Source organism: Malaclemys terrapin, chromosome 7, assembly GCF_027887155.1.
Source record: "Malaclemys terrapin pileata isolate rMalTer1 chromosome 7, rMalTer1.hap1, whole genome shotgun sequence".
NCBI lineage: Eukaryota > Metazoa > Chordata > Testudines > Emydidae > Malaclemys > Malaclemys terrapin.
In genome coordinates this window covers 112,514,451-112,540,273 of record NC_071511.1, presented here as the reverse complement: position 1 = coordinate 112,540,273, position 25,823 = coordinate 112,514,451, and the positions used below count along the sequence as shown (strand labels likewise).

General features: G+C 37.1%; 1 protein-coding gene across 3 annotated transcripts; it reads right to left on the bottom strand.

Moving 5' to 3' along the window:
- Positions 1-391: 391 nt before the first annotated feature.
- Positions 392-25,535, bottom strand: FAM204A (family with sequence similarity 204 member A). 3 transcript variants are annotated; one of them, XM_054034193.1, is made up of 8 exons: positions 25,472-25,535; positions 22,864-23,139; positions 21,761-21,851; positions 21,102-21,138; positions 20,393-20,492; positions 17,121-17,210; positions 2,702-2,808; positions 392-2,173 (listed from the first exon to the last, which is right to left on the bottom strand). In XM_054034193.1, the coding sequence occupies exons 2-8, from the start codon at positions 23,122-23,124 to the stop codon at positions 2,122-2,124; spliced, it is 738 nt and encodes a 245-aa protein (XP_053890168.1). In that variant the 5' UTR covers positions 23,125-23,139; positions 25,472-25,535; the 3' UTR covers positions 392-2,121. The 3 variants fall into 3 exon arrangements, with proteins under 3 accessions (XP_053890168.1, XP_053890169.1, XP_053890170.1); XM_054034194.1 differs by lacking the exon at positions 25,472-25,535 and adding an exon at positions 25,340-25,401; XM_054034195.1 differs by lacking the exon at positions 25,472-25,535 and adding an exon at positions 24,592-24,647.
- Between the last annotated feature and the right edge of the window lie 288 nt (positions 25,536-25,823).

Genomic DNA, 25,823 nt, shown 5'->3' with positions numbered 1-25,823 from the left:
CATGTCTTTTTCAGTTATTAAAATAGAGGTAACTTTGTTAAAGTACCAAAAAGTGTATCATATTAATCTGTTTTCAGGGCACACGATAATCAGCATCATTTGGCTTTTTCAGTGGATAGCACATAAAAAGGCCATCTTTTTTCTAACATTTATTTACCATCTGTTTAAAAAATAAACAAGCTATACACAGTAAAAATGACTTCACCTGAATTTTCAGATAGGAATTTTTGTAGAATTCTGGTACATTTGAAATTCAGAAAAAAATTCTTCATATAGTATTTTTCTAGGTGTGCCAAGGACAACTAAGGCATTTTCCCATTTTCATAGGCATAATGTCTTAAATGTAATGTTAATCCATGTGGAAAAAATACAGATACATACACAAACTATATATTATGTATTTGTAAATTTAATGCATATATAAAGTAAATATGAGGACTACATACCACTTGCTTCCTTTCCCCATGCCAATGGCTCTTCCAAAAAAGGTACATGTATTTAAAATACAGTTTGAATTTTATGATGTTCTGTTTCAGAAACCTGTTTACCCACTGGTTTACAGTCTTGGCAGTTGTCTTTAACTCTGTCATCATAACTAATTACAGCTAACTCTAGGATTACCATATTGCAAACTTTCATCTTTATGAAAGTACAATGTTCTGCTGGGGGGAAGAAAAAAAAAATATACCCAACATCCCGAGGGCTACCAAAAAATACCCTATTCCATGTTAGACTACAAACCTTAGGTCTTAGAACTGGTGCCGTAAACCTTCAAAGTACTATTCTTTGGCAAGTTGTTTTAGCCTGAAGTTCTTAAATAGTAAATCACCATTATGTTAATACCAAACCTTTGGCCTGAAACATATTAATCTTGTTTAACAACAACTGAGGTTTACATTCCCAATTCATTTCAGGCATTTTGATGACTAAACATATATGCAAAAGCTTCAGGGAAAAAAGTTATTGCTAGTCTTGAATGTGTCCTTACTTTTCACTGTGAATGATTTTGAGAAAACATTATTAACAATTCTTATTACTTACAACATAAGCATTCAAAGAATAATTCTTTTATAAAACATCTGGCACTGAATAAAATTTGCATTTGATATTCGAGTGTAAGTTGATCAACTCCACAACATAACAGATTTTACATATTTTCAAGATTCATATTTCTACATTTTGTCCCATTGACAAGATAGGAATTTTAAAACTTGAACACATGTGAAGTAAGTGGGGAAGGATAAACTGAAAGGGTTTTCAAGAGGGTGGTTCCAGGACATGGGGCATACTAGATCCCCCCAGTGAATCTAAACATTGCGCTTCATGAACTCTCAGACTAAAATTTTCTGTTGCGATTCATCTAGCCACATAAATAAATAATACAAAGAGAAGATACTTTTAGTAGTATAGACAACAGCTTAATTTAAAATTATTTTCATACTTAATACAACTAAATAAAAGAAGCATTGGGTAAGGTCACAAAAGTCAATATTCTGGTATTCTTCAGGCATTTCATGGTATACCTTCAACTCAATCAACTGATATCTTGTATCCAAATAGTTCAAAGAGCAGCCTCAAAACAATACTGTGATAAGATCTGTACTACTTAGTAGATCAGATGTATAATTGATAAGATATTGATTTTTTTTAAACTAAGAACCTGCCCCTTTACCCACACCCATGGATCACGGACATGAATATTTTATCATTATAAAAGCCATGACCACCTAACAGAACCTTACTGCACTGAATGTTTGGGTCCAGATTTATGGGAATCTTGACCAGACTCCACAATTCTTCAGACCTGAGATGTGTTATACAGAATTTTCTCCATTTGGAGAACATGAGTGGAATGTTAAGTTTCTGTGTGCATTAAAAATAATAAAATATCTATTCCCATTACAATTTTAACAGGAATTTGAAACAAGATATTGAAATCTAACAGTATTACAGGAAATAAGTAAACAAACAGGTTTTGCTAAGTTTTTTTAAACTACTATCAATCTTGCTTAGTTGTTCAAGATTTAGTTAGGCAAGCATAAAAGAGGCAACACGTACTGTATTAAACCCCCAATAATTATATTTTAAACAGCTTTGCTTTCAGATGAGATCAAGACAGAACTACATGTATCCCATGTTGCTTTTTGTTTCCCATCTTTTCTTCGCTTCAAATCTGAAATGAAGCACAAAACCATGTTAGGTACCACTACAGTGATATTTGGAAGTTTTCAAGAGAACACATTTAACTTAAATGAAAAAAAATCAGAATTTGGTTTTTAGTACCCTACTAATTACAAAAAGGCAATATAAACATTAGAATAACTTATCAGTTGTGGTAATAACTACACCTCTACCCCGATATAACGCGACCCGATATAACATGAATTCTGACATAACACGGTAAAGCAGTGCTCTGGGGGGGCAGGGCTGCACACTCCGGCGGATCAAAGCATGTTCGATATAACGCGGTTCCACCTATAATGCGGTAAGATTTTTTGGGTCCCGAGGACAGCATTATATCGAGGTAGAGGTGTATATATTTAGTCCGATTCACTATTCAGGAAAAAAAAGCAGGTCAAACTAAACAAACAAGGATCAGCACAAGTCTATTTGAAGTAAGGAAACATTAACTGAGATTCTATTGAATCCATTTAGTGCCAACAAAACCACAAATACTGAATATTGTACTCAAATGACGCACCCCCAGGCAAGCTTCTTTTTCTTTCGAGCTTCTTGGGAAGCCTCCGTATCTTGCTTGGCTTTTACAAAGTTGCGACAAGCAACAGCTTTAGCAATTTTCACGCCGAGCTAAGAAGGGGTGAGAAGGAACAGAAAGAAAAGTCAACAGAAGCAAATGGTTTACATCAAACATGAGGCCTATCAATGAGTAATTTAGTTTTAGACACTTTCCCATGGGCTAACATGAGTTACGATATCTTTTGAAAAATCAGATGGACAGATGTACTCATAGGACTGAACAGGACCAGATTTTCTATGGGAGAGACAGATGATCCATTTTACCCTGCGTGCTTCGGTCCAAAAAAGACAACTAGAACTGAAGGAGCAATGATTCTTGTCTGTTCCCACCTCCACACCCTCATCAGCCAGAAAGATGGCAGTGTTAAGAATGGTGAGCAAGAACGTAGGGGTCCTCAAAGCTCTGAAAAATCCCACCCATCCAACAGATGGTATACTTGTAAATTCAAAAAAATTAGTATTTCCTCACATACGGTACCTTTCACATATGGAATTTAAAGCACTTTAGAACTGGTGAAGGCAGGATTTTAGGCTAATCTCAATAACACGAGACAAGTGCAAAAAGAAAGAGCTTATGTATTGGGCATTACTAGAGCATCAGCTACCCTCCTTAGTCTAGTGTTTTGTCTAATACATCATGTTAAAGAATGAAAATTATTCATATAATCACATGAACTAAAATGACAAGAAAGTTTTAGATATGTAAAGTTTGTAGCCAACCAACCTGGACAGTTTTTTTAAGTAATAAAAACTTGGCATTTTGGCCACTGCTTTGAGTGTTTCAGTATTCAGTGTATATTTCAAACTAAGGCCAAACTCAGTAGTGATGGAAGTGCCAGAGACATGTTAGATACATAAGTTGATCAGGAAAGAATAACTGACAACACTGTAATATGCACCGGTTTGGTATCCTGCTATAAATGTGTCTAATTTCCAGTGACTCAATGGGAATTATTTCCACTAATCCTAGGGATGAATTTGGCTCAAGTGGTGTTTAGGATGGTGCAGGTGAAAGAGAAAGAAAGGAGCTGCTTTATTTTACAACTCAAGTTGGCCAGAGAATGACAACTGCATTTCATGATAATTTGAGGTTTCAATTTTTTTTTTTTTTTTTTTTTTTACTAACTGGAAGAAAATCTTTTGAACATTTTGCAAAACGGAACTGTGTTGAATCATTGGCTTTTGGATCAAGAAAATTAGGTATTTGGTTCACGTCTCTCCTGCTCTTGCCTACTGTGGACCTCAGAAGCCTTATGGTTTAACTTGATAAACAGTACTTTTTGATGAAAAATGTTTTGAAAATGTTCTGACCAACTCTACTTTCATCTTGTTAGTTGCTTTCGTGACATACTCTGAGTCAGTAAAGACAACAGAAAATTCCTTTCAGTGAAACATATTGTGTTGTGCAGATCACAATTTTCAGAATGCATAATATGATGGAAATCAACCTTGGAAAAAGTTAGAATGTGTAATTTGATCTTCAACAGATTTATCAGAACTAAACAATGTATTCCCATAACACCTCAAGCTGATCTTCTCAGATAAATAGTGTCAGGCCTTACCAATATCAAGCAGAAGACCTCCAGGGAAAACCCACCATGCTGCAGGAAATAGTAGTGATATGTTTCAGTAATCCCCTTTTTAGAACATTACTGAACCAGTGCCCCAGCATGGCTCTAACTCTTGCCCATGTGTGGAGATTAAAATCTTCCATAGCACTTTTTGCAGGAATGGAGGTAGTGAGGATATTACCAGCATCTTGGCCAAAATGTTAATTTAGAAAATTATATTGTATCTGCCTACAGATCCAATTGTTTAAGTGTTCTTCACTTCCATCCAAAACTATCTCGAGCTACTACACACTGTTAAATGGTTGCCGTGTTCTACTGAGAAGCTGACTGAAATAATGTATTTAGAGATCATTTGCAATAGGTTAAGATGATCTTCATATTATCAGACTCTAGATTATCATTATTTAGGTAATTAACATGCATGTTATTCAAATAAGCTTTTGACAGGATGTAAGTTGGATGCCATTTTATTTATGTATTTACAAACTTTTTCACCCAAGGGGAATTGAATTGATGCCATGGTATATGTCAGAGAAAAGACAAGATGGAATAATGCCAGACAACAATTTTGAAATTGCCAATTTCAAAGATTTCCTTTACTGAACATTCCTAACTTTCTGCTCATTTTAATTGAATTTTGTGATATCTGTGCATGATGTTAAATAATGCCAGCAAAAATATAATGTCATGGAAGAATTTCTTCTCAAAATTACTCCTATTCTTCCTGACAACCAGAAAACTCATTTGGCGAAGACTGCTAGAACACGTTAGAACAAGTTGCTGCTTCTTGCAGCAACAACACACTCAAGGCGCTATCCAAAGCCTGAAGTCAATGAGCATCTTTCCAATTGAAGACTGCCTTACACAACCCAGACTGCAAACAAAAGCATCTAAAAAAGATACCAGGGTGCAAGGCCCAGATAACAGAACAGGGGTCTCAGACTACTGAAAACATGACTGGAAACTGCATTTGTCATGGCAACACATATAGAGCTCAGTCTGTTGTCCGTATACAGGTAGGGCTGCAATTTACTTCTGTGAAAATTGTACTTCTTAAGGCCATGAATCAAACCCCCAGAATGCAGTATTTTTAAATGTAATCTGAAAAGGAAGGTTGACTGTGGCATACTGATCTTGTTTCACCAGTGAAATACTGGTACCTGTATGTTATAAAGACTGCATACAAAACACTAACAGCTGGGCAGCTGGTGAATTGAACCTACTGCCTATTACTCAAGATGTTTCTTTTATTTTTATCTGGTTTCCCACTCTCGCACCCACCCTGCTTTTCTGTTTCACTCACCCACCTGTTGTGTCTTCTCCTTAACCTAAATGATGAGCTCTTTGAGGCAGGGACAGCCTGGTTATTTGTTTGTACAGCACCTAGCACAATAGCGGTTCTTGATAATTGATTGAGGCCCTAAGCGTTTCTATCATACAAATAATAAATAGCTAAAAAGTGAGCATTGAGTATTACACTCATTCCTTAAAAAGTCTAAAGCTAAACATTTCTCTAATCTAGCTTTTGTACCTTTTAAGGGTCACAAATATGTCCTGCTGGAGTCCTCTGACGCACCAAATCAATCATGTGATCAGCCAATATTTTACATCATTAGCCATAGAATGATGTTTTGATTAACAAAAATTAACAATCCAGTAATTCAACAGACTGACATCTGAACTATAAAATCTGAAGTTAGTCACAAAGCATATCACACGAAGACTAACTAAAATATAACATTGTTACTGACACGCAGCCATTTAATATTTAAGTGTATTTACAAGCATTAAAATTTTTGCTATAAAAAATTAAATACCTTAAAATCCCAGCAACATTTATAAATAATCCAGATTTAATGAACTAACAAATTCCTGAAGTTACAGTAGAAACTTAAAGGAATAGGGGTAGATTTTAATGCACTAAATGAGTATTTATGTGACAAAGCACAATCATTTTATTAACTTAATAAATAGAGCAATCAGAGGACTAAGTAGACAATGAATTCACAGCAGAAGAACTGTGCCTTTAAATATGTCCTTTTGGGATTGAATTTTACGTTCTAGTACAATAATTAACTAAAAGTTATTCCTTAACAAGTATACACTTAAAATATATTCTAGCAGGCCTATTTAACATCAATATACACACAGTCTTACATAACTGATGTCTATAAATGTATTTTAAAAAAATCTTATAGTCTGTTTCTGTGAAGGCAGAATGAATACTTCCATCTTTGAAAGTATGGAAATAAAATGGGATAATAAGATCCTCTGTAGTATATGTGGAAAGAGGGGAAATAAATGTTCTGCAGTATTAATGCTATCACTTTAGGGCAACATAAAGCCTAGTCTGCAAAACATACAAATAAATATGTTGTGTTTAAACATACACAAACATTTTATTCAAACTAAGCAGCTTCTATACCCATCCACACCCAGACGTATATCTTCACTTCCCCTCCCAGAAGAAATCCTTAAAAGCTTGGTCAATGGATTTTATATTTAAAAAAAAAAAAGCACAAACATTTCGGGTCATCAGATAACTCAACAAAATAAAATGTTGTAAGAAGTAAGAAAACATGAATAAAAATATATACAACAATTTCTTGTGTAGCCAAAGTATCAGCATTTTCCATATAGAACATCCAATATTTTGCTGCATTTTAATTAAGGTGTCTAAACATTATCACAAAGAACTGCAAATTGGTCAGAGCACGCAGTAAGGAAAATTAAGCTCTAAAGGCTTTTTATCACCATATTTCAGGAACCAAGGGTGTAAAATGTTCTAATTTGGGATATATTAAAAGCCATAAAAGGTCTTTCAAAAAGATTAATGGTACTTTGCTTGGATTTAAGATAAGGGCTTTAGCTGGTTGGAAAAGCAGGGCCCTGGCTAGACCCTTGAGGCATTCATCTTTACAGCCACTTGGAAGATTTGTAAAAGCGTCTGCATAACCTCAAGCAAACGCACTGCGACATTTTTTTTTTTAAATTCCTTTCAATTTTACAGGTTTAAAGTGTGTAAATCATGTTGGGTAGTAAAGCAGATATAATGGCTCATCCTTGTAATATAGTATAGATTTTTTTAAGACAAACTTTTTAATCAACTCAGTTTCCATGAGGCAAAAATCTTTCCATATTAAAGTTCACCGATAATCATTTCAAATATCTTACTCTATCAGCTTAATGTAGCATAAATGCAAACTTCTTATCCATCGTTTTTCATAAAATTTTACTCATCTGAAATTGTTACCTTGTGACAAATTTCTAAAGCTTTCCCTCTTTTTGAATAGTTTCAAGGCACTTATTTAAAAATACCAATTATCATACTTTAACTTTGTATGGAATAACAGGTTTCTATGAAAAATATTTATGCCATTCTCTTTTGTTCTTTAATTAAATGAAAACAGATGTTTTCTGAAGTAAAGCGGAACCATTACTGGAGTACTTAAAGTGTTAAGGTCTTTAATTTTTATATCAGTTTGGTCTACAATTCCTGATTGTCTTTACTCAAGCTCAACATTAATGTCAAGCAAGTTACCTAGGAGACGAAAGAGATCAAAGAGACAAAAAACCCTCAAATGTCTGATTAATCAAGCCTGCAAACAGCTTATTTCTTTTAGCCTGCATGCAAGTATGAAAATGAGATTCTGGGAGCCGTACATTGTGCAGATTTGTTCATTCTTATCAGAACAAAGCCAGCGGCAGCTTATTTCATGGATCATTGGCACTGTCATCAGTGCTACACAGAACGGGTGACAGCTCCTCATTTTGAGGCTTGAACAAAATTAGCAAAAAGTCGGCACAAATTAGCCTCTCATCTTTTTAGTAATATGACATTATTCATTTACTTTTTATCCAATTTTTAATTTTTTCCTTGTCAGCTATCCCTTTCTAGTGTTTCTTGCACAGCATCATAAAACACTTTTAAAACAAGCAAAGAAATGGCTGAAGTTGAAATCGTATGTAAAGTTCAGGCGGCAAGACAGAAAACATTTTTATTGAGTTGCAACAGACATTTACTGTAACTTACAGAAAACTTTCCAGAAAATCTTGAGATATTTAATTTGGAATATTATTCAGCAGAGACCTTTCATTAAATGAGAAGTCATGTTTAAAATACAAACTCTCTATGATACGAGTAATGAGATAGCAGATTCAAGAACTGCTCCAGAAATGTCATATTTAGGTGTGATCTATAAAATGCTAAACCCACAGAGGCTTTTACAAAACATCTTTATTCAAACAGGTCCTGAAGCATCCTATGGTCATACCAGAGAAGCCAAACAGCCTTTTAATACAGTATTACAGTTTCTCATCAAATATGAATCTAGTTATTTCAGGCTTTGCCTTTAGCAATGATTTTCTCCTTTTATGTTATGGAATGTTATCCATTGCTGACGTATATAAAATATACAAAGCAAACAAGAATATTGAGTGAATTTTGCAGTGAAAATTGTCTGCTTTCAAGGATGTGCTCAACTTTCACTGTAAAATAGTTTGTAATACCTTTGTTGTTTTTTTATGCTGGATATTAAAACATCAAATTATATTTAGATGACACTAATGTAGCAAGGACAGAAAAATATTCTAATATTTAAGCTCTCTTCTAGATTTAAACATTTATATGGAAGTAACTTCTTCCATTCATGAGAAAACAGCATTAAAAATTAACTATAAGCTGTTAGATGCTTTACACAGTCCCCTTATAAGAAAGGCAGTTTAAAAAAAAAGAACTGTAGTACTGTTTTCAGCAATTTCTTTATCTCTGTTCTTCTAAGTAAGAAAGCTTATTAACAAGCTTTGAACTTAAAATCACATTTACAATAATGTGCCATCAACAGTTTTATAAGCTAATTAGAAAAAAAAAGATTAATTAATGACTGGCTGCTAATAAAATGGCAATCATGAAGAAAGAAACCAAGGGTGCTAAGCTTCAACTACCACCAATTAAGAGCTAATTACAAACAAATTATATATGTGTTTTGCTGTGGGCTTTAATTTACTAAAATGGTTTTAATTAAAAGAGAAAACATGCTGATTAATTGAACTGCAGAAAAAATCTACACTATAAACTCGGCTTTGTCTGTCTCTTTAATTAGACTTGTAACATCTGAAATCTTTTTTTAAGGTTTGTTAAGAAAAGATATACATAATTAGAGGAGCATAAGAATGTAATTCTAGGTGATAACCCTGTCATATAGCAAAGGTTAAAAGAAAACAATCTTAATGAAGAAAGATATTTGGAAGCACCTCTACTAAATGTTAGGGGGGGAAAAACCCATCACCAAGGCAAAATAAAATCTACTCTTCTTTTTTCCAGGTCTTTTAATATAAATGAAGCCTAAGTTAACTGTTGTGCAATTATAATCTTTAAATTTGTTGCAACCACTTTGGGTACCTACACATATTATGGTAAATTCTGAATGGGGTAGATAAATGCAGAAATACAACTCCATTCATAGTAGTGGTAGTAGAGTAGCCATTTCCCCATGCAATTAATTTACCCTGTTTATATCTAACAGAGGGACGTTTGTATGACTTGGCAACCACGAGCTATATACTATTTCTTTAACAATAGGATCAAATTTTAAAATACAGAGATAGTTTTAGGAACCTAGCTCATGTGCTCCCCAATCTAAATGATCAAGCTAGAATTTGCTTCCAAATGAGGACAATTTCATCAACAATTATTAGTAAGTGGTCAAAAAATGATGTCACAATCAGAGTCGATAGAAAGCTCAACAGAATAGCTCTGCTGGGAGATGAGAATCATATCCCAATGACTGGTTAATTAATTTGATTATAATGCATACATTTCATTTAAGCTTTATTACAATAATGCAGTTTACACTTGTAAATTATAGCTTTTGAAACTTCTCACCAAAATGCCAGAAGCCACTAAGCTAAACACATAGGAATAGTGCTGTCAAAACAGGTTATTTAAAGACTGACAACTGCTTCAGTAATTTAGTACTCTAAATTACATAATATTTTTAAGGTTTCTTTTGACAGGTAAATCTAATGTGGTCAAGATACTTTTATTGTGTTCAAGTTACTGCCCTCAGGCTAATGCACTCTTAGACAATGTGGCACCTATGCAGCAATAATAGCTACACAATAATCACAAGTGAAATGAAAAGTTTGAATTTTAGCCAGAATAATTCTCAGGACTATTAGAGCCATACAGAAATCTGCGTTCTGTTTCCAGAGACAGAACAAAACATTTGAGCATGACAACATTAAAGAAAAATATGGTTCACTCGAAGAACAATGTAAAAGTATTTTCAGGGTGAAGTATTGAAAAGATCTCTTTTCAGGTCATGCAAAATCTATATTAGAACAAGTTTACAAAGAATTAAATAGCCACAGCCTTACATATATATTCATATCTCAACATATGCAAGCATGTAAAGGAAATGTGAACATCTTTAACAGATTACGTTGTTTACACTGATGTGATATTACTAAGTAATTTGAGTCATAACTCTTACATAGGTTGTACATTTACTGTTATGCAGAGTCAATATAGGTGTTCTAAGTTCTCAATATTGACTTATTTAAAGGAGTGCCTGAAAAGTCCAACAAGTACAGTAAGTGAACCATTCACATTGCAATTTAAGGTAACAGCCTATGTTAGAATGAAGTCTACTTCATTAAAAAATGTCTATTGATTAGAAGGATTCTCAGTCATATTAGGTATGTGTTCAAAGCTTGCTACCAAAGCAAGCGTGGTTAGCATATTCTATATACCACCACAAAACAAGGTTTTATGAAATCCAGGGAATCTCTATACAAACATTGCAAAGCTGACCATGCTAACTTCGTTCTTTCAACAATATCCATTCTAAAAAAAGATTCAAGGTTCCTTGGATAACTCCTATATAAATATTCAATACTTTTCTCGATATCTCTCAGGTTAAACAAGTTATCATTAAATATACGATGTTGCAACCAAAGCCTTAGGTACTCATTTCTACATTCAAGCAGCAGAGCTTTAAAACATGGAGCACTTTGCTAATGCTTACAGTCTTAGATTAGGATATGATAAAGAGAGCACTTGGATTACAATAAAATACACTAACTGTGAATATTTATATTGTGCAAATTGTAAGAAAATTAAAACTATCCATTCTTAACGTAGTAATTAAAGTACGTTTCTTGGAAGATGTATGCTTTGCAGAAATGTTTTCCAGTGCTGTATAGAGTATTTAAAAACCCTAGATAAACTGTGTGTGCTTTTTTAGATTTAGAAGTATCTAACCCACACAGATGAGGTTGAGCCTCTGCAGTAGTATATTCTATGAAGTATACTCTCTCCGAATGAAATTCATTCAGTAGTGGAGAACCTGCCCAAGAATCACTGAACCACTAGAGCTCCATGGTGGGCAAAAGAATCAGAAAGAGGACTTGTAGAATCCATGGGCCCTGCATTCAGCATTTACAGATATCCACTAGCCCTCAGACTCTCAAAGGACGTTCAAAAGAACTGCCATCACTATTCCAGCCTATAAAGTGGAATAATGACCACAAAATGAGTGTGTTCATTACTCCAAGCCATACAGAGTTTCTACGGTTTCTTAGTAGAAATCTTTGTGAAGAGATTGGGGTGAATTTCACCAGCCACATACTTACTACATTTCTGTTAATAATTAATTTCATGTAGCTGCATCAAGGGAGGTTATACATGTAGTCCACAATCTTACAATCAGATCCATGCATAGTCACTTGTGAGTGAACATCAGTGGGTCTGTCTGTGAGGAGACGCATTGAAGTCTGTAGGTTTCTGTGCATGGGTCTACTTGTGCACAGCAACTTCAGAATTGGAGTTAATGTGTTCACTTCCATACTTCCTCCCCCCACACTTTTAAAAAAATATTTGATCAATAAGAGTTAGACATACAATTTTACTTTCTCTTGCTTATTTTCCTAGCACACGCACTAGCATATCCAATTCCAAGCTCAGAAACACCTTACCTTAACATGATTCACTCTACAATTGTCACAATACACATGCTAATTTTGATCTAGAAATTTTTTGTCATGCACACTGTAGAACTAAAAAAAGTTTACTAAAAGAAAATAATTTTTGATATTGTAAACGATTCTACATTTTAGCACTGAAAATTAGAATTTATAAGGTCCAAGCTGTCTTGGAAAAGATCTGAATCTGTTTTGACTTAAGGATAGTAACAGAGACACCCTGGAGAATTTTGCCCCATTATGAAAGCAATCAGATTTTATATGTTCCACATTCAATTGCTAGCCCATAACAATCCAGCAACCAGGCTTTAGAGCACAAAGAAAATTGTGTGCACAGTGCTATGAAAAATATCTCTTGAAACAGCAATCCATTCCTTGACAGGTGTATTTTCATCGAAGAAATATAGACAATATCCAGCTTCCAGACTTACTCCTCATCCTACAACATGACAATGTGTGCCCCCAAATACCCTGCAACAAGTGTTACATGGAGAAAAAAAAAGAAAAGAAAAACCCTTGCTACAGTATCATTTGAGTTTCAGGGATGTGAATTTCAGTGATCCACCCAACCAGTGTCCAGATTATGCACATTCTGTAAGTCATCACTTGGATTCTAAGGGAATCAGATTTCACAAAAATCATCCCTCACTGTGTCATAATGATAGCACATCGACAGCATGATTTTGGCATTCCCTAGCTTTTTTATGGCATGTTTTCATTGCCTATTCCCAGTCATCTCTTTATTTTTGGCTTCGTTTTTCTAAATGCTGATGCTGCCCTATCAGTTTCACAGGCTTATAAATGTTATACATCAAAAATTAGTTTCACTTATTAAAGCAGGAAACAGCTTTAAGAACTCTGGGATCTGTGCCTCAAAGCAAAGGCTTTATCAGCAGGTTCCAGTCACTGCTTCTTGAGAAAGAAAATGGTGCTGATTAGATTTTTTTTTTTTTTATACACCTGATTTCCAAAAGAACACCCACCCACTTAACACACATTCCACAGGGCTGCAAGGGGGCTGTACCCCAAATAGAATCAGCTTATTTTTGATATCTCATACAACACTGCTCAGGAATAATAATTAAGAGAAATAAAATGTAAAATAATGCAGTTTGTGTCTGAGAAACAGCAGCTCAACTCGTTTTTTTACCACCTTCATGGGTGCCATACTGTAACACAGTCAAGATCTTTCTCTGTGTTTGGCTCAAACCATTTCTTGATGCTTACAACATTTGGAGGTGAAAAGAAAAGTAACACTAATAGCTTAAATTGTGTAGACTGAAAAAACTGGGTAATTTTTTAGAATAAATTCACTTTCTACAAAAAAAGGCAGTATTTCACAAAAACAAGGATTTTTTTTTTTAAAGTTCAGAATGGGACGGGAGAAGATCACATGGATGTTTGCATCAATATTTAAAAATGCGAAAGCAATTTTGTTTTATTAGTCTGTACCTGGTCTATGAGATAATAGTGTTCTGACTCAGCTGCTCCCATAACTGCACCCTTTCTTTGGCTCTTTATGCAAGCAGTTACTACATGAATGATTTCACCAGAACAAAAGATAGCACTTCCCCCCCCACCCCCCCCGGCTCCCACAATTATGGAGACCCACCTTAACCCATGCAGATTCTTTTTGTAAGTCACAAAAGAAGAACCATTCTTGCAATGAGTTTCGCATAGGCAAATCCCTGCACCTCTGTAAAGTCCCACAGAAGATACTGGGAGACTGCCCACATGAAACGCATTGCAAAATCAGGGCCACGATCATTTGCCTTTTCCTTCTCTCACAACGTATTATTTATTCAGACTAACCACCTTAACAAAAATGGAATGAAGGTTGTGAACACTAACATTGTTTCAAACGTATTCTTGTTTTTAGAACCTGCTAATACTATAAAGTCAACAATTTGGAGCTAAGGTTCCACAAATAATATGTAATGATAGCACTCAATATGCTAGGTGTTGTACAATCCCATGTCTATCCAATTCAGATAACGATCATCTTCTTTCTTGTCATTTCCCAATTTGGGGTCAGCGACTTTTCTAGCCTTCTTCCAAAACTCAACATTGCATGCCAGGCTTTCATACAGATTGGTCTCTCGGAGGTCCACTGATATTTGGCTCATGTATTGAATCTTTGGTCTCCCCCTGGGTCATCTTCCATCCACAATTACTGCAAGAGCCATCCTACTGATAGAACTCTCAAGTTGCTGCTAGATATGCCCATACCAACATAGCCTAGCCTAGCCTAGCCTCCCTCAACGTGGGTTCAATTAGAGCAACTTGCATTAGGTCCCTTCCAACATCATTTCATTTCCTATCATGGAGTGTCCTACCATTCGACCACATCATCTTCATTTCTGTGGTGGAGAGCACACTGATTTACTTTGTTGTGGTTGGCCAAATCTCTATTCCATACATTAAGATGGGTCCAATTCCAGTTTTATACATTCATCTTTTCGTCACACAGAACTGGGATCGGCTCTCACCAGCTTTAGTATGATGCCGGGCATCACTCAGCAGGGCACCATCATTAACAACCACTGATCCTAGGTATTTAACTTCTTTCATTCTTCTAAGCTCTCTGCCTTAATGAAGAGTCCTCCTCCTTCAGTTACCATAGCCTTGGTCTTACCAACATTCACTCTAAATCCCTTCTGCTCAAAGCTACATTGCCACTGTTCAAAACTGGCTTGCAGGGCCTCACAATCTTCTACACATATCACTAAGTCATCAGTGAACAGCATGTTCCAAGGTGGCTCCCTTCATTTATTCTCTTATCACATCCATGACAACCAGAAACAAAAATGGGTTCAACTGACGCTGATCCTGATGCTAGCCAACATTTACTGGAAATTCTCTACTGCAACCCCATTTAGTTTTGACTCAGCAGTCACTCCATATTCTGGCCTCACATAGCTCCAAACTTCTTCCAATCATCATTCCTACGTTCCAACTTGCACATCTCAAGATTACACACTCATTTCTTTAACTTTAGTGGCCCTTGCCCAGTTACAACAGTGATCCAATTCAGATAATAGTATATCATAAATGGTACAAAAACTTGTAACTTTTTATATTAATGTGCATTTGTAGTCAAAACATTTGAACAGAAATCGCAGCATGTTTTATTGATTGTTGTACTCTAACCAATTAGAGTAGATGAGGAAATCGTGCATTTCAGGTCTCTTCTTGGAAGGAGATATATTAGGAATGGTTTTATACTGTACTTGAAAGGATAGGTGAGATGTTGGCACATTTCATTCTGAGCAGGTGGGTGATCTCAAAAAGGGAGACACATGACCGATAGTATAATTACAAACTTAAGAACGTCTGCTATGTGAAGTGACGGTTTTCCAGTCACTAGTGGAAATGTAGATAGCATATGGTAGTTACTTACTAGTGCCCTCAGTGGCTGAGTAAGGCAGTTTCCAGTAAATATTTAGAGGACAGATGCTGAGGCACAGTCAGAATTTATTTATGGGACCTTAAGTACAAATTTCCTAGCCTCCAAAACTCTGGGTAACTAGAATGGTATACTGAACAGTGTTAAATTTAACTGATAAGCAACTGCAGCTTTAATTCTATTTTTAAAAAAGTTTGGCTGGAAATTTTCTTATGTTAAAAACATTTATGTGAAAATCTAAGTAAATTGTAGTGTTTTCCTTCTTCATTTTTAAACTTTCAAAACCCCTTTGAATTCTAGTGGCTTTTCCAACAGACCTGAAACCTCCAACCCGTGTGTGTGAATTGGAAGATTCACAGGAGGTAGGAGATATGTTCTAGCAGGAAAATGGAAAACCTTGTAAGAGGAAACATACAAACCATTTCTTCTCTTTATTCAAAGCCACACTTGACTGTTCTCCCTTCCCTGGCTTCTGAGCTGTTCTCCAATATTTTCTTTCTTCATATTTTCCCCACCCTCCCTCTGCCTTCATGGAAGCTGGAGGCCAGCTGCCTATGCTGGACTCTAATGATGCACTGCTGATGCCATACACACACATTTATTTGTGTGGTTTCTCATTCTAAATCCCAGTTCACAGAGGCATCTAACAGATTAACTACAAAAGTTGAAAAGTTCTGTCAGCATTTTACAAACCTTTTGAAAGATCAGAGTTAATAAGTTAATTCTACAAATAGTAACCCACCTGCCATATAATTACTCAGACACACTAGCTACCACTGCAAAGAATGTAATAAAAGATGTGAAGTTTCTGGACCAACCTAATTTTGAGATATGTTCTTAAAAACAAAAATAATTACAATTATTCCAAAACAAAACAAAAAAACCCTTTTTATTACATAGCTATATCTCTGAGCTCTCTAATCCAGTTTGCTAGAGGATAAATTTTGTTAAGGTGGGAAAGAGAGGCAAAGTCTGAGGTACGGTATATTAATAAGAAAGCTACTTTCCATCTGAAATTTCTTGAGAAACTGATGTGGAAGAAGGTTCAAATTTTAGGATTATTACAGAAAACTATTTATAGTCATAACTATGGCGTTACTAATGTGGCTCCACAATAACTTGTTTGTCTGAGACCAATCCTTTTAGGGGTTATGTGTTCAGGTCTTCTTGTGATAGATATTACTCGAGCCATTGAAAATACAGATATCATTGTCCAAACAGTCCTAAAGTTACATCTGTGGCTATAATAGGTCGTGGCTGAAAGAAGCCTATGTAAGCAGCAGCAAAAGGAAAAGATGCCAGGAACAATCTTTAACAGTATTTGGTTAAATTATAATGACTTATGACTAGATACATAAAGTTAAAAGAGTTCTAAGAGGTAGTATTTATCTAGGTCAACTTACCTCACGAGTGGCTAATCTATTACTCAGTTCCTCAGCTCTCTCAATATCCCCTTCAGTCACAGACTTGTCTATGCTGACTTCAAGACCAGACTGGAAAAAAAAAATGACAAACATCTTCAGGCCAAAATGAAGGGGAAATAGGATTTATAGAGAGAACTCTTCAGGTACATTTTAAACATCTGTTTAACAGAATTATATTTATTTCACACGTCTGTAATTTCCATGTAAAACAAATCACATTTGTCTAAGCGTTGTAATGGATAGTATCATTAAGTAGTCACTGAAAGGCTGACTGAGCACAAATCATTGTATTAGCTCCACCTTATGTGTAGGGTAAATACTGTAGTTAAAAATATATATATATGGACTAGTTTATACCTGTCACAAGAAAATTTCATCTCACGATATGGCTTATCTATTCCATCCCTGAAGCTTTCCTAAATAAAATGTGAAGTGTATGTGTCAGGTAACATGAAGAATGGCAATTACCACTGTATCTTTGCAGTTCTTAGATCTTATCTTTATCTCAAAACTGAATTCTGGCACCATGCCACTTTGCTGTACTACTAAGTCCAAGTCTTCAAATAATCACAGTATGAAAGGGAAAAACATGTTTTACATTTTTTAAATTTCTGAATACAAGAAAAAAGTATCCTAATAACAGAGGCAAATTCTAACTTGTCTAAAGTTAATGTTTGCAAATTAAGGATGACCAATGACAGTTTAAAAAAATATATATATATAAAATACACCTGTGCTCTTTAAAAAATTGTAGGTTTGTATTTGTTGAAGATTCCAATTGTAGTATTTCTGAAGGAATATAGGAGTGGAACTGAGGTTGTGCCAGAGTGGGAATTTTCTGTAATATTTTGTATGACTTATTGTGTGTGCCTCAGTTTCCCCTATATGCTGTATGGCAGGAGAAGGTGGCTTATTCTATGCAGAGACCCAGAGATACAGGTGTAACTGGCACATAGCTGTCTAGGGCAATGGCCGCTGGTATATGGGGAGTCCAATTGCCAGACAATGGCCATTCCAATTGCCTGGACATTTGGTATCTAGCAACTAAGACCCATGGATGGCCCACCCCTCTGCAGGAAACCAGCCATGTTTGCCCAGGGAACAAGAAAAAAGGACTGAGGAGTGGCCAAGTGGGGGGTTGTTAAGAGTTGGCTGCTGGAAGCTTGAGACTCTCTTAAACAGGGACAAAAGAGGGGTCACAGGGCTCTGGGCTGACCATGATGGACCATGCTTCCCATTCTGTGCGCTTCCCATTCTGGACTTCCCATTCTCTGTGCTGACCAAGGACTTTATATGCTGTGTTCCAAACATCTAATAAATCTTATTGGTTTTGCAATGCTGGCTGAGAGTCACTGCAGATGCCAAAGGTGAGGATGCATTGCTCCTTTTAGGTGTACAAGTTTCTCTCAGGTTTCTAGCTCAGGCGGACTCACTGAAGGGAGCTCACCGCATGAAGCAGGGGTGCTGAAGGTTGAGGTTCAGTCTAAGGAGGCAGTAAAGCCAAATGACTTACCCTAGTGAAGAAGTGAGTCCGTTAGGGGACGGGGGGGGGGACCCGGCCCCCTGAAAGGGGTTCTCCCAGGGACTGTTCCAGAGCATCAGACCTGTGGATCCGTGACAGATGTCCACAAGGAGATTGTTTAAAAATTCCACCAAAAAAATCTTTTTCCAAATCAAGGAGACTTCCATTTCTTTATTGGATTTAAATATTGTTAAAGTACAATAATATGTCATAGCTGGTCAACTAACCTACTTTGTTTTAAAGATGTAATGATAAATGAAAATATAACATCTGTTACTACTGAGAAATACCGTTAAGAGGATTTTTCCTTTCATTTTCATACATTGAAGATGTAAGTCAGAGAAGAACAAAAATTGAATAAAATAATTCGAAGTTGTGGTGGCAGTCAATCCCATTTGATGCCTTATGAAATTAATAGATATAATTAACAGTTTGCCAGCACTAACAAAAACAATTCATCTAATCATCTCAGCTGGAGAGCTTCCACATTTTGCTGGCCGAGGCCCCTCCATTATCCAGGTCTACCCTGAGGAATTCAGTGCAAGACTGTGGTTTCAGTTAAGGAGAATTATGAGCAGATGTTTGCCTAGAATTAGGACTCAGAAAACAGGGATCAAAGTCACTTTGCTTGGGATATGTAACCTAGAAAATCTAATGTGGTTTTATAAAAATTACTTAAACCTTGGCTAGAAACATCACTGACCAAATAATGCCATAAAGCAGTGGTTCTCAACCAGGGGTACACGTACATCTGCAGGTACACAGAGGTCTTCCAGGGGGTACACGTCATCTAGATATTTACCTAGTTTTGCAACAGGCTACATAAAAATACAGAAGTGTCATAGCACACTATTACTGAAAAATTGCTTGCTTTATATGGTAAAAATGAAAATTACAAAATAAATCAACTGGAATATAAATATTGTACTTTTTCAGTGTATAGTATATACAGAAGTATAAAGTATATGTCTGTATGAAATTTTAGTTTGTACTGATTTTGTTAGTGCTTTGTATGACTGATTTTGTAGGCAAGGAGTTTTTAAGTGAGGTGAAAGAGGGGTACGCAAGACAAATCAGTCTCCTGAACGGGGTACAGCCGTCTGGAAAGATTGAGAGCCACTGCCATAAAGAACACAATTTACAGAGATAAATGGGTTTTGAAAATGAGACATTACTGATGACAATCAATAATAATTAGTGCCAGAAATTGCTAAGAGAATTATTGGCCGTGTTAATACATTTTAAGAACATAAATGTTTTAATAATCCAAAAGACTACTTCCGATGAAGTATCACTTTTAGATAACTAACGCCTGTACCTCAAGACAATTCCATTGTTTTCAATTAAAAGCATTAGCTGAAGTATTTTAAAATTAAAAGAAATTCACCCTAGCCAAATCAGATGTGAACTTATCTCTATGTATATCACAGAGGGAAAAAAAAAAAAAAAAAAGAGAGAGAAATAGAAGGCGATACCTAGGGATATTGTGTCAACAGAAAGTGTAGCAATTCTTCAATATAAGTAATATCTATAAATTGCGTGTGCTGTCTAACTAGATGATCGTATTACAAGTGTTAGATAGAATTCTCTCTCTAATAGAAGTCTATGATTATTTACTCACCTTCAACCAACTTTTTTGCTTATTCTTATTTCAGTTATAGCTGGATTTTAGTTTTGTCATAATATATCATTGTCATCATACTTCTAAGAAACTATGAATAGCAATCACCTTTTGGGCAGCCCTGTTGCTCACAAGAGATTCAAACCTATCATTAATTCCAAAGTATTGTGAGAGTTCCTTCCATTGACCTTCATTTGAAGACTGCTGACTGAAAAACAGACAAACACAACTTGGTACTAAGCACAGAGTAAATTAAACTGATTATTCAGTTAAAATATGAATAGCAGTTAACATTATCAGCTATGTATTTTTAAACTCACCATTGTTTGTAATAACCATTTAAAAGCCAGAAGGAAAAAAAAAAATCTTTTGTTCCCCCATTTGGTAAAAGTTACCCCCTACTCAACTTTCTAATGGCAACAAAATTAACAGCTCCTTTTGTTTACTTCATACTATCTGTACTTGAATCACGTAAGGCCGCAACCCTGCACTTAACTTTGCATATAACTACACACAGAAGTAGTGCAACTGAGGGCAAGTCGTCATAACTATGGGTTAAGTAATAATAAATTAAGTCCCTCCTCTCCTATTTTAATTTCTACCCAAGTCAATTTTTGTTAAATCAAGAAATTTCCCCATCAAATAATTTTAAGGGTCAAATTCGGCCATTGACTGCCCGAGACTCTGGCTGACTTGGAAACTGCTTACAGATATCCAAAGAGAGTATGTGGCCCTAAGGTTAGTCAAGTTTTGTACTCATTCTTACTGGCAATGTCCCTTTACAAACACACTTCAGGTAATTATATTGACTTTATACCTTTCAATCACTTCTTTTATGCTCTTTTTCAGTTTTTCTGAAAAGAAAAAAATGAAGAAATCAAATGCATTTTAAAGACATTCACAAATGTCTGGTACAAATCATTACAAGAGACTCGTTCAAGATTAATGTGTAGGTTATTACTAAGTAATCTTTAAGGCCTGAGGTACCAATAGATCCCCCCCCCCCCAGAGTTCCAAGAAGTTAATGGAACCCCATTTAGGCAGACCCCATTAGCAGGACTGGTGCCATAGTGCCTACTTCCTAAAAAGCAACAGGATTATGCTCAGTAGTAAGGGTTTTCATAATAAGAACTTTATACAGTATCTGTTAATAGACAATTGTATTTAGAAAGCTAAAGCAAGAGTGAGTCATTGGATTACTGAAATAAATTTTAGCTAACTGGTAATCCTGATAAATCAACATTAATTGAAGAATGTTTACAAGTTGAATTTCCTTGCAAGTGGCACAACTATAAATCTATACCGTTTCCATAATAGTCACACAACAAAAGTGTCTGGTTCACAGGCACAGAATGCTGGCATCAATAGTGCCCTCCAGCCTGGTCTTTCACTGTAATTCTTGAAAAAATAGTTTTTCCAACTCTCTTTAGTAAATCAAAATGCATTTGGTATTAATTCTATAGTTAAATGAAATACCTTTTCTGTAACGTTTTCTCTTTTTCCCCCTGTTTCCCTGATTTGTTTGGACTTTCATTTCCAAGTTTTTCTTCTGCAGCTCCTGAAATTTCTACAAGAGGAAAAAGCAAACTCAGAATTTTTTTAAGTCAAAAAGTATACTGAAAACATTACCCAAAATTCTAATTCTTACTATACCAAGGCTCTTATACAGTGCATGTTCAATTCTGCTGGTACTAAGTTGCAAAGGTTACGCACAACAGACTCTGATCTTCATACCACTTAATATTATCTGACTTTCTGCCCCCACTCCTCCTTTTAGTCCCCATGATTCTTCAGAATTGCATCCAATCTTCATTATAAGGTACACAACTAACTTGAAACACATTAAGGGTGCAACAGTGAGCATGTTCATAAAGTCCTCTGAGGTCAGTTTAGATAATGGGTGAATGTCCAAGGAAGACTGGAAGCAGACCTCTTACATAACTGGCTATCTAGACTATGGAGAGAGATGAGCGACTAGTTTTTTGCAATAATTATTCAGAATTAGAGGCCTACTGTGAAATATCAGTGTAGACTGGTCAGCTCATAAGTATGAATTCTCCAATCTTTTTTTTCCCCACATGAAACATGTTCAGATCAAAGAAAATGGTTAAGGTTTTGTTACCCAACTTCCTACTGAATGGCAGGGCTTACATGAAACTGAAGGACACAATTTTTTGTTGAGTACATCTTAAATATTCAGGAAATTGGATAATATGCAGAATTACAAATCTTTAACAATACAGAAGCCAGTTGAAAAGAAGTTCAGGTGCTCAGACCCTGAAGTGAACAGAAAACTTTGTAAGAAGCAGTGGTTGTGCTATATTATTTTTCTCCCCTGGGCTTTAATTTACCAGTCTGTAAAGAAAGCAAAAGTAAAATTTACATTAAAAAAATTCCTCTTAGCAGCTTGTTAGGTTAAAATTGGTTCCAAAGGGTCATGGCAATCTACATTTTATTCAAATTGCTTTATTTTATCCTACACATTGTATGCCCCTTCACTTAAATAAAAATTAGCCACAACACTACTGAACATGATATACTTTTGCACTGGTCATTTGAAGACAACTAATAATACCCACATTCCACATTTTTAAAGAAACTCCAGAAGGGCATTCTTGACATTCATTTTCTCCATCTGCCACTGCTATAGGAATGGATTTACTTTCAATGATACTCTCAGGTCTATTTGTCTGAAAATCAGAAACCTGAACTCCTTTGACATCCTCATCTCCTTTATCTTCCTTGGAGCAAGATATAGGGCCATCCGCTGGGTCTCCATCATCAGAACTCAAGTCAACATAATTTTCATTCACACCAGGAGGCAACAGCCCACTCCACATCTTTCAGTCTAAAATCTAGAGCAAAACAGCAAAAAAAATCTTTGTGAAGACATACACTTCATATGAATTTACCCAGATTCTATTTTCTCTGTGGATGCAGAGAATTAGAAATAATGAAATACGGCATTACAAATATTTTAAATGCTCTTGACAAGAGGAAAAAGCAAAAAATAATCTTTCTTCCATTAGATGTTTTAAGTGGTTTAGACAAGCTTATTAGAATTAATGCAGAATGTCTTAACACTTGTAGAGAGGACAGTTTACACAATAGTCCTTTTGCTCTCCTATAATTTTAAACTGGGTTTTTAATATAAAGGATAGAAAAATTGTAACTCAAGATTTTTTTTTTAAATGCAATAAGTCATACTGCCTGAATCTAGAGAACACAATTATCAAAGGGTTGTGAAAGTGCATGAATGAATATTTAAAAAAACACTTGGGAGACACACATTAAGGGCTAGATGCTATTGAAGTGTGTACAGTCAGATTTGTGCGTACCCTGGAACTGTAAGTCAAGTGTCTCTAAAAGTGCTTGTTTGGTTTTGCACACACACTTTTGAAAATTTGGTCCTGTGATTCACTGAATTATGCAACACAAAAACGTAAATCATGAGTGGTACAAGACCAGATTCTATTTTGCTGCACCACTGTAAATCTTGACTATAATAGAGTTATTTTTGATTTACACTAGTATAACTTAGAGCAAAATCTGCATCAGACAATTTCAAATTTAACTTAAAACGAATTAAGTGACTTCCTCCCAATGGAGAGACTTGGTCTGGGGGGAAAAAAAGGGGGGGGAAAGAGGAAAAAAAAAACTGCCTGACCATGACAGATGGGAGAAAGAAAGAAAGAAGTCACCTGCTATTTGATCAGAAATGGACGATTCTGACAAATGGCCACAAAGGATCAATACCCAAAGGCAGCAAGTGCACAGGCGATCCTAGGCAGATGTTACCTACTTCTAAGATACCTATGGGTGTGGTTGATTTATTTGCCTTTTAATACAATTTGGCAACATTTGTGCAGCTTATGTCAGCATTGAATCAGACTGAAAAATATAACGTGCTGTTTTCTTTTGAATCCAACGATGGTATGACTTAGTGACTTTTTTAAAAAGCTAAACCCCAACTTAAGTAGATATTTATAGGTACAAGTTAACATGATTCCCCTATAGTGTCTCTCAATGAAGGGTATGACAAAGCTTATTATTCTCATGCTCATTTCCTCCTGCAACTGCAATCTGGGACAGCACCACCCAGCCCGCACTCTCAAAAGTTGTTTGGATTTGATTTACAGTCCAAATCAGGTTTACTTTGGAAGAGGTAAGTAGGAAAAGAGGGAGAAAGGCCTCCTTTTTTTTGGATTCTTTTAAGGCAGGTTCCCCTCCAAAAGCAAAAGAGGGCTCATGCTAGGTGGGGTTTTAGAAGAAGTTTACAGGTTCAACCAGAACCTCTTGACATTTACCACGTGTCACAGTGTCCTAGCACTTTGATATGCAACCATGAACCTCACATCCAGGACCAACATGAAGGCCAAGCCCTGCCCTGCCCTCCCCACCTACCTAACCTGCTCTGCCCACCCAAAGACAAAACCAGCTCCACCCTTCTCCTGTACCTTCCCCCTCCACGGCCCACTACCCCACCCCTCCCCCAAAGTGCCCTTCCCTTCCCCCCCACATCTTAAAACCTCCACCCTCCCGGAATGCAAAAACACCCCCTACCCCTCCCCCAACTACCAACCCAGCCCCCTCTGACGGCTACCACCGCCCCACTCCTCACCCAGCAACCCCCATTCACTGCCCCCCAGCACCCCCCACCCACTGCCCCCCCAGCACCCCTCCACTACCGCCACCCCGCTCCTCACCCAGCAACCCCCACCCACTGCCCCCCAGCACCCCTCCACTACCGCTACCCCGCTCCTCACCCAGCAACCCCCACCCTCTGCCCCCCAGCACCCCTCCACCCCGCTCCTCACCCAGCAACCCCCACCCTCTGCCCCCCAGCACCCCTCCACCCCGCTCCTCACCCAGCAACCCCCACCCTCTGCCCCCAGCAACTCCCCACTACCCTGCTCCGCCTCTCCCCCAGCAACCCCCACCCCCTGCCCCCCCAGCACCCTCCCACTACCGCCACCCCGCCCCTTCACCCAGCACCCCCCCCTTACCCTGCCCCTCAGCCAGCGGCCCCCACCCCCAGCTACCCCCGCGCTGCACCTCCAGACTCCCTCCTCCGCCAGGTGCCGCCCGTATGCAATGAACTGACGCTCCCTCCCCGCGCGAACCATCCCCCCGCACCGGCTCCCTGCTGCCCCACCGGCACCGGCAGCCACCGCGGGAGCCACTCACCCGCCGTGTTTACCTCACCGCCATCTTGAAGATTCATTAACATCTTACCCTGCTATTGGGCACCTTTCCCCCAGCCAATCAGCGGCTGCTTTGCTGCTGGCCCGCCCCGCCTCCCTCCGCTCGCCGTGGTCTCCATGCCAACCGGCTTGGGCCTGGTTTGGGCTGGGCTGAACTACAAGCAGCGAGAGGCCGGCCCCATCTGCGGGGAGAGGAGAGGAGAGAGATTCCACCCTCGGCGCGGGCGGGGGGGGGGTCTCTCCACCATTGCTAGGAAGGGTTGGGGCTGAGGCACTGGGGGGCGCCTTGGAGGAGAGAGGCTCTCATTTGGCGGGAAGACAAACACCCCCTCGCA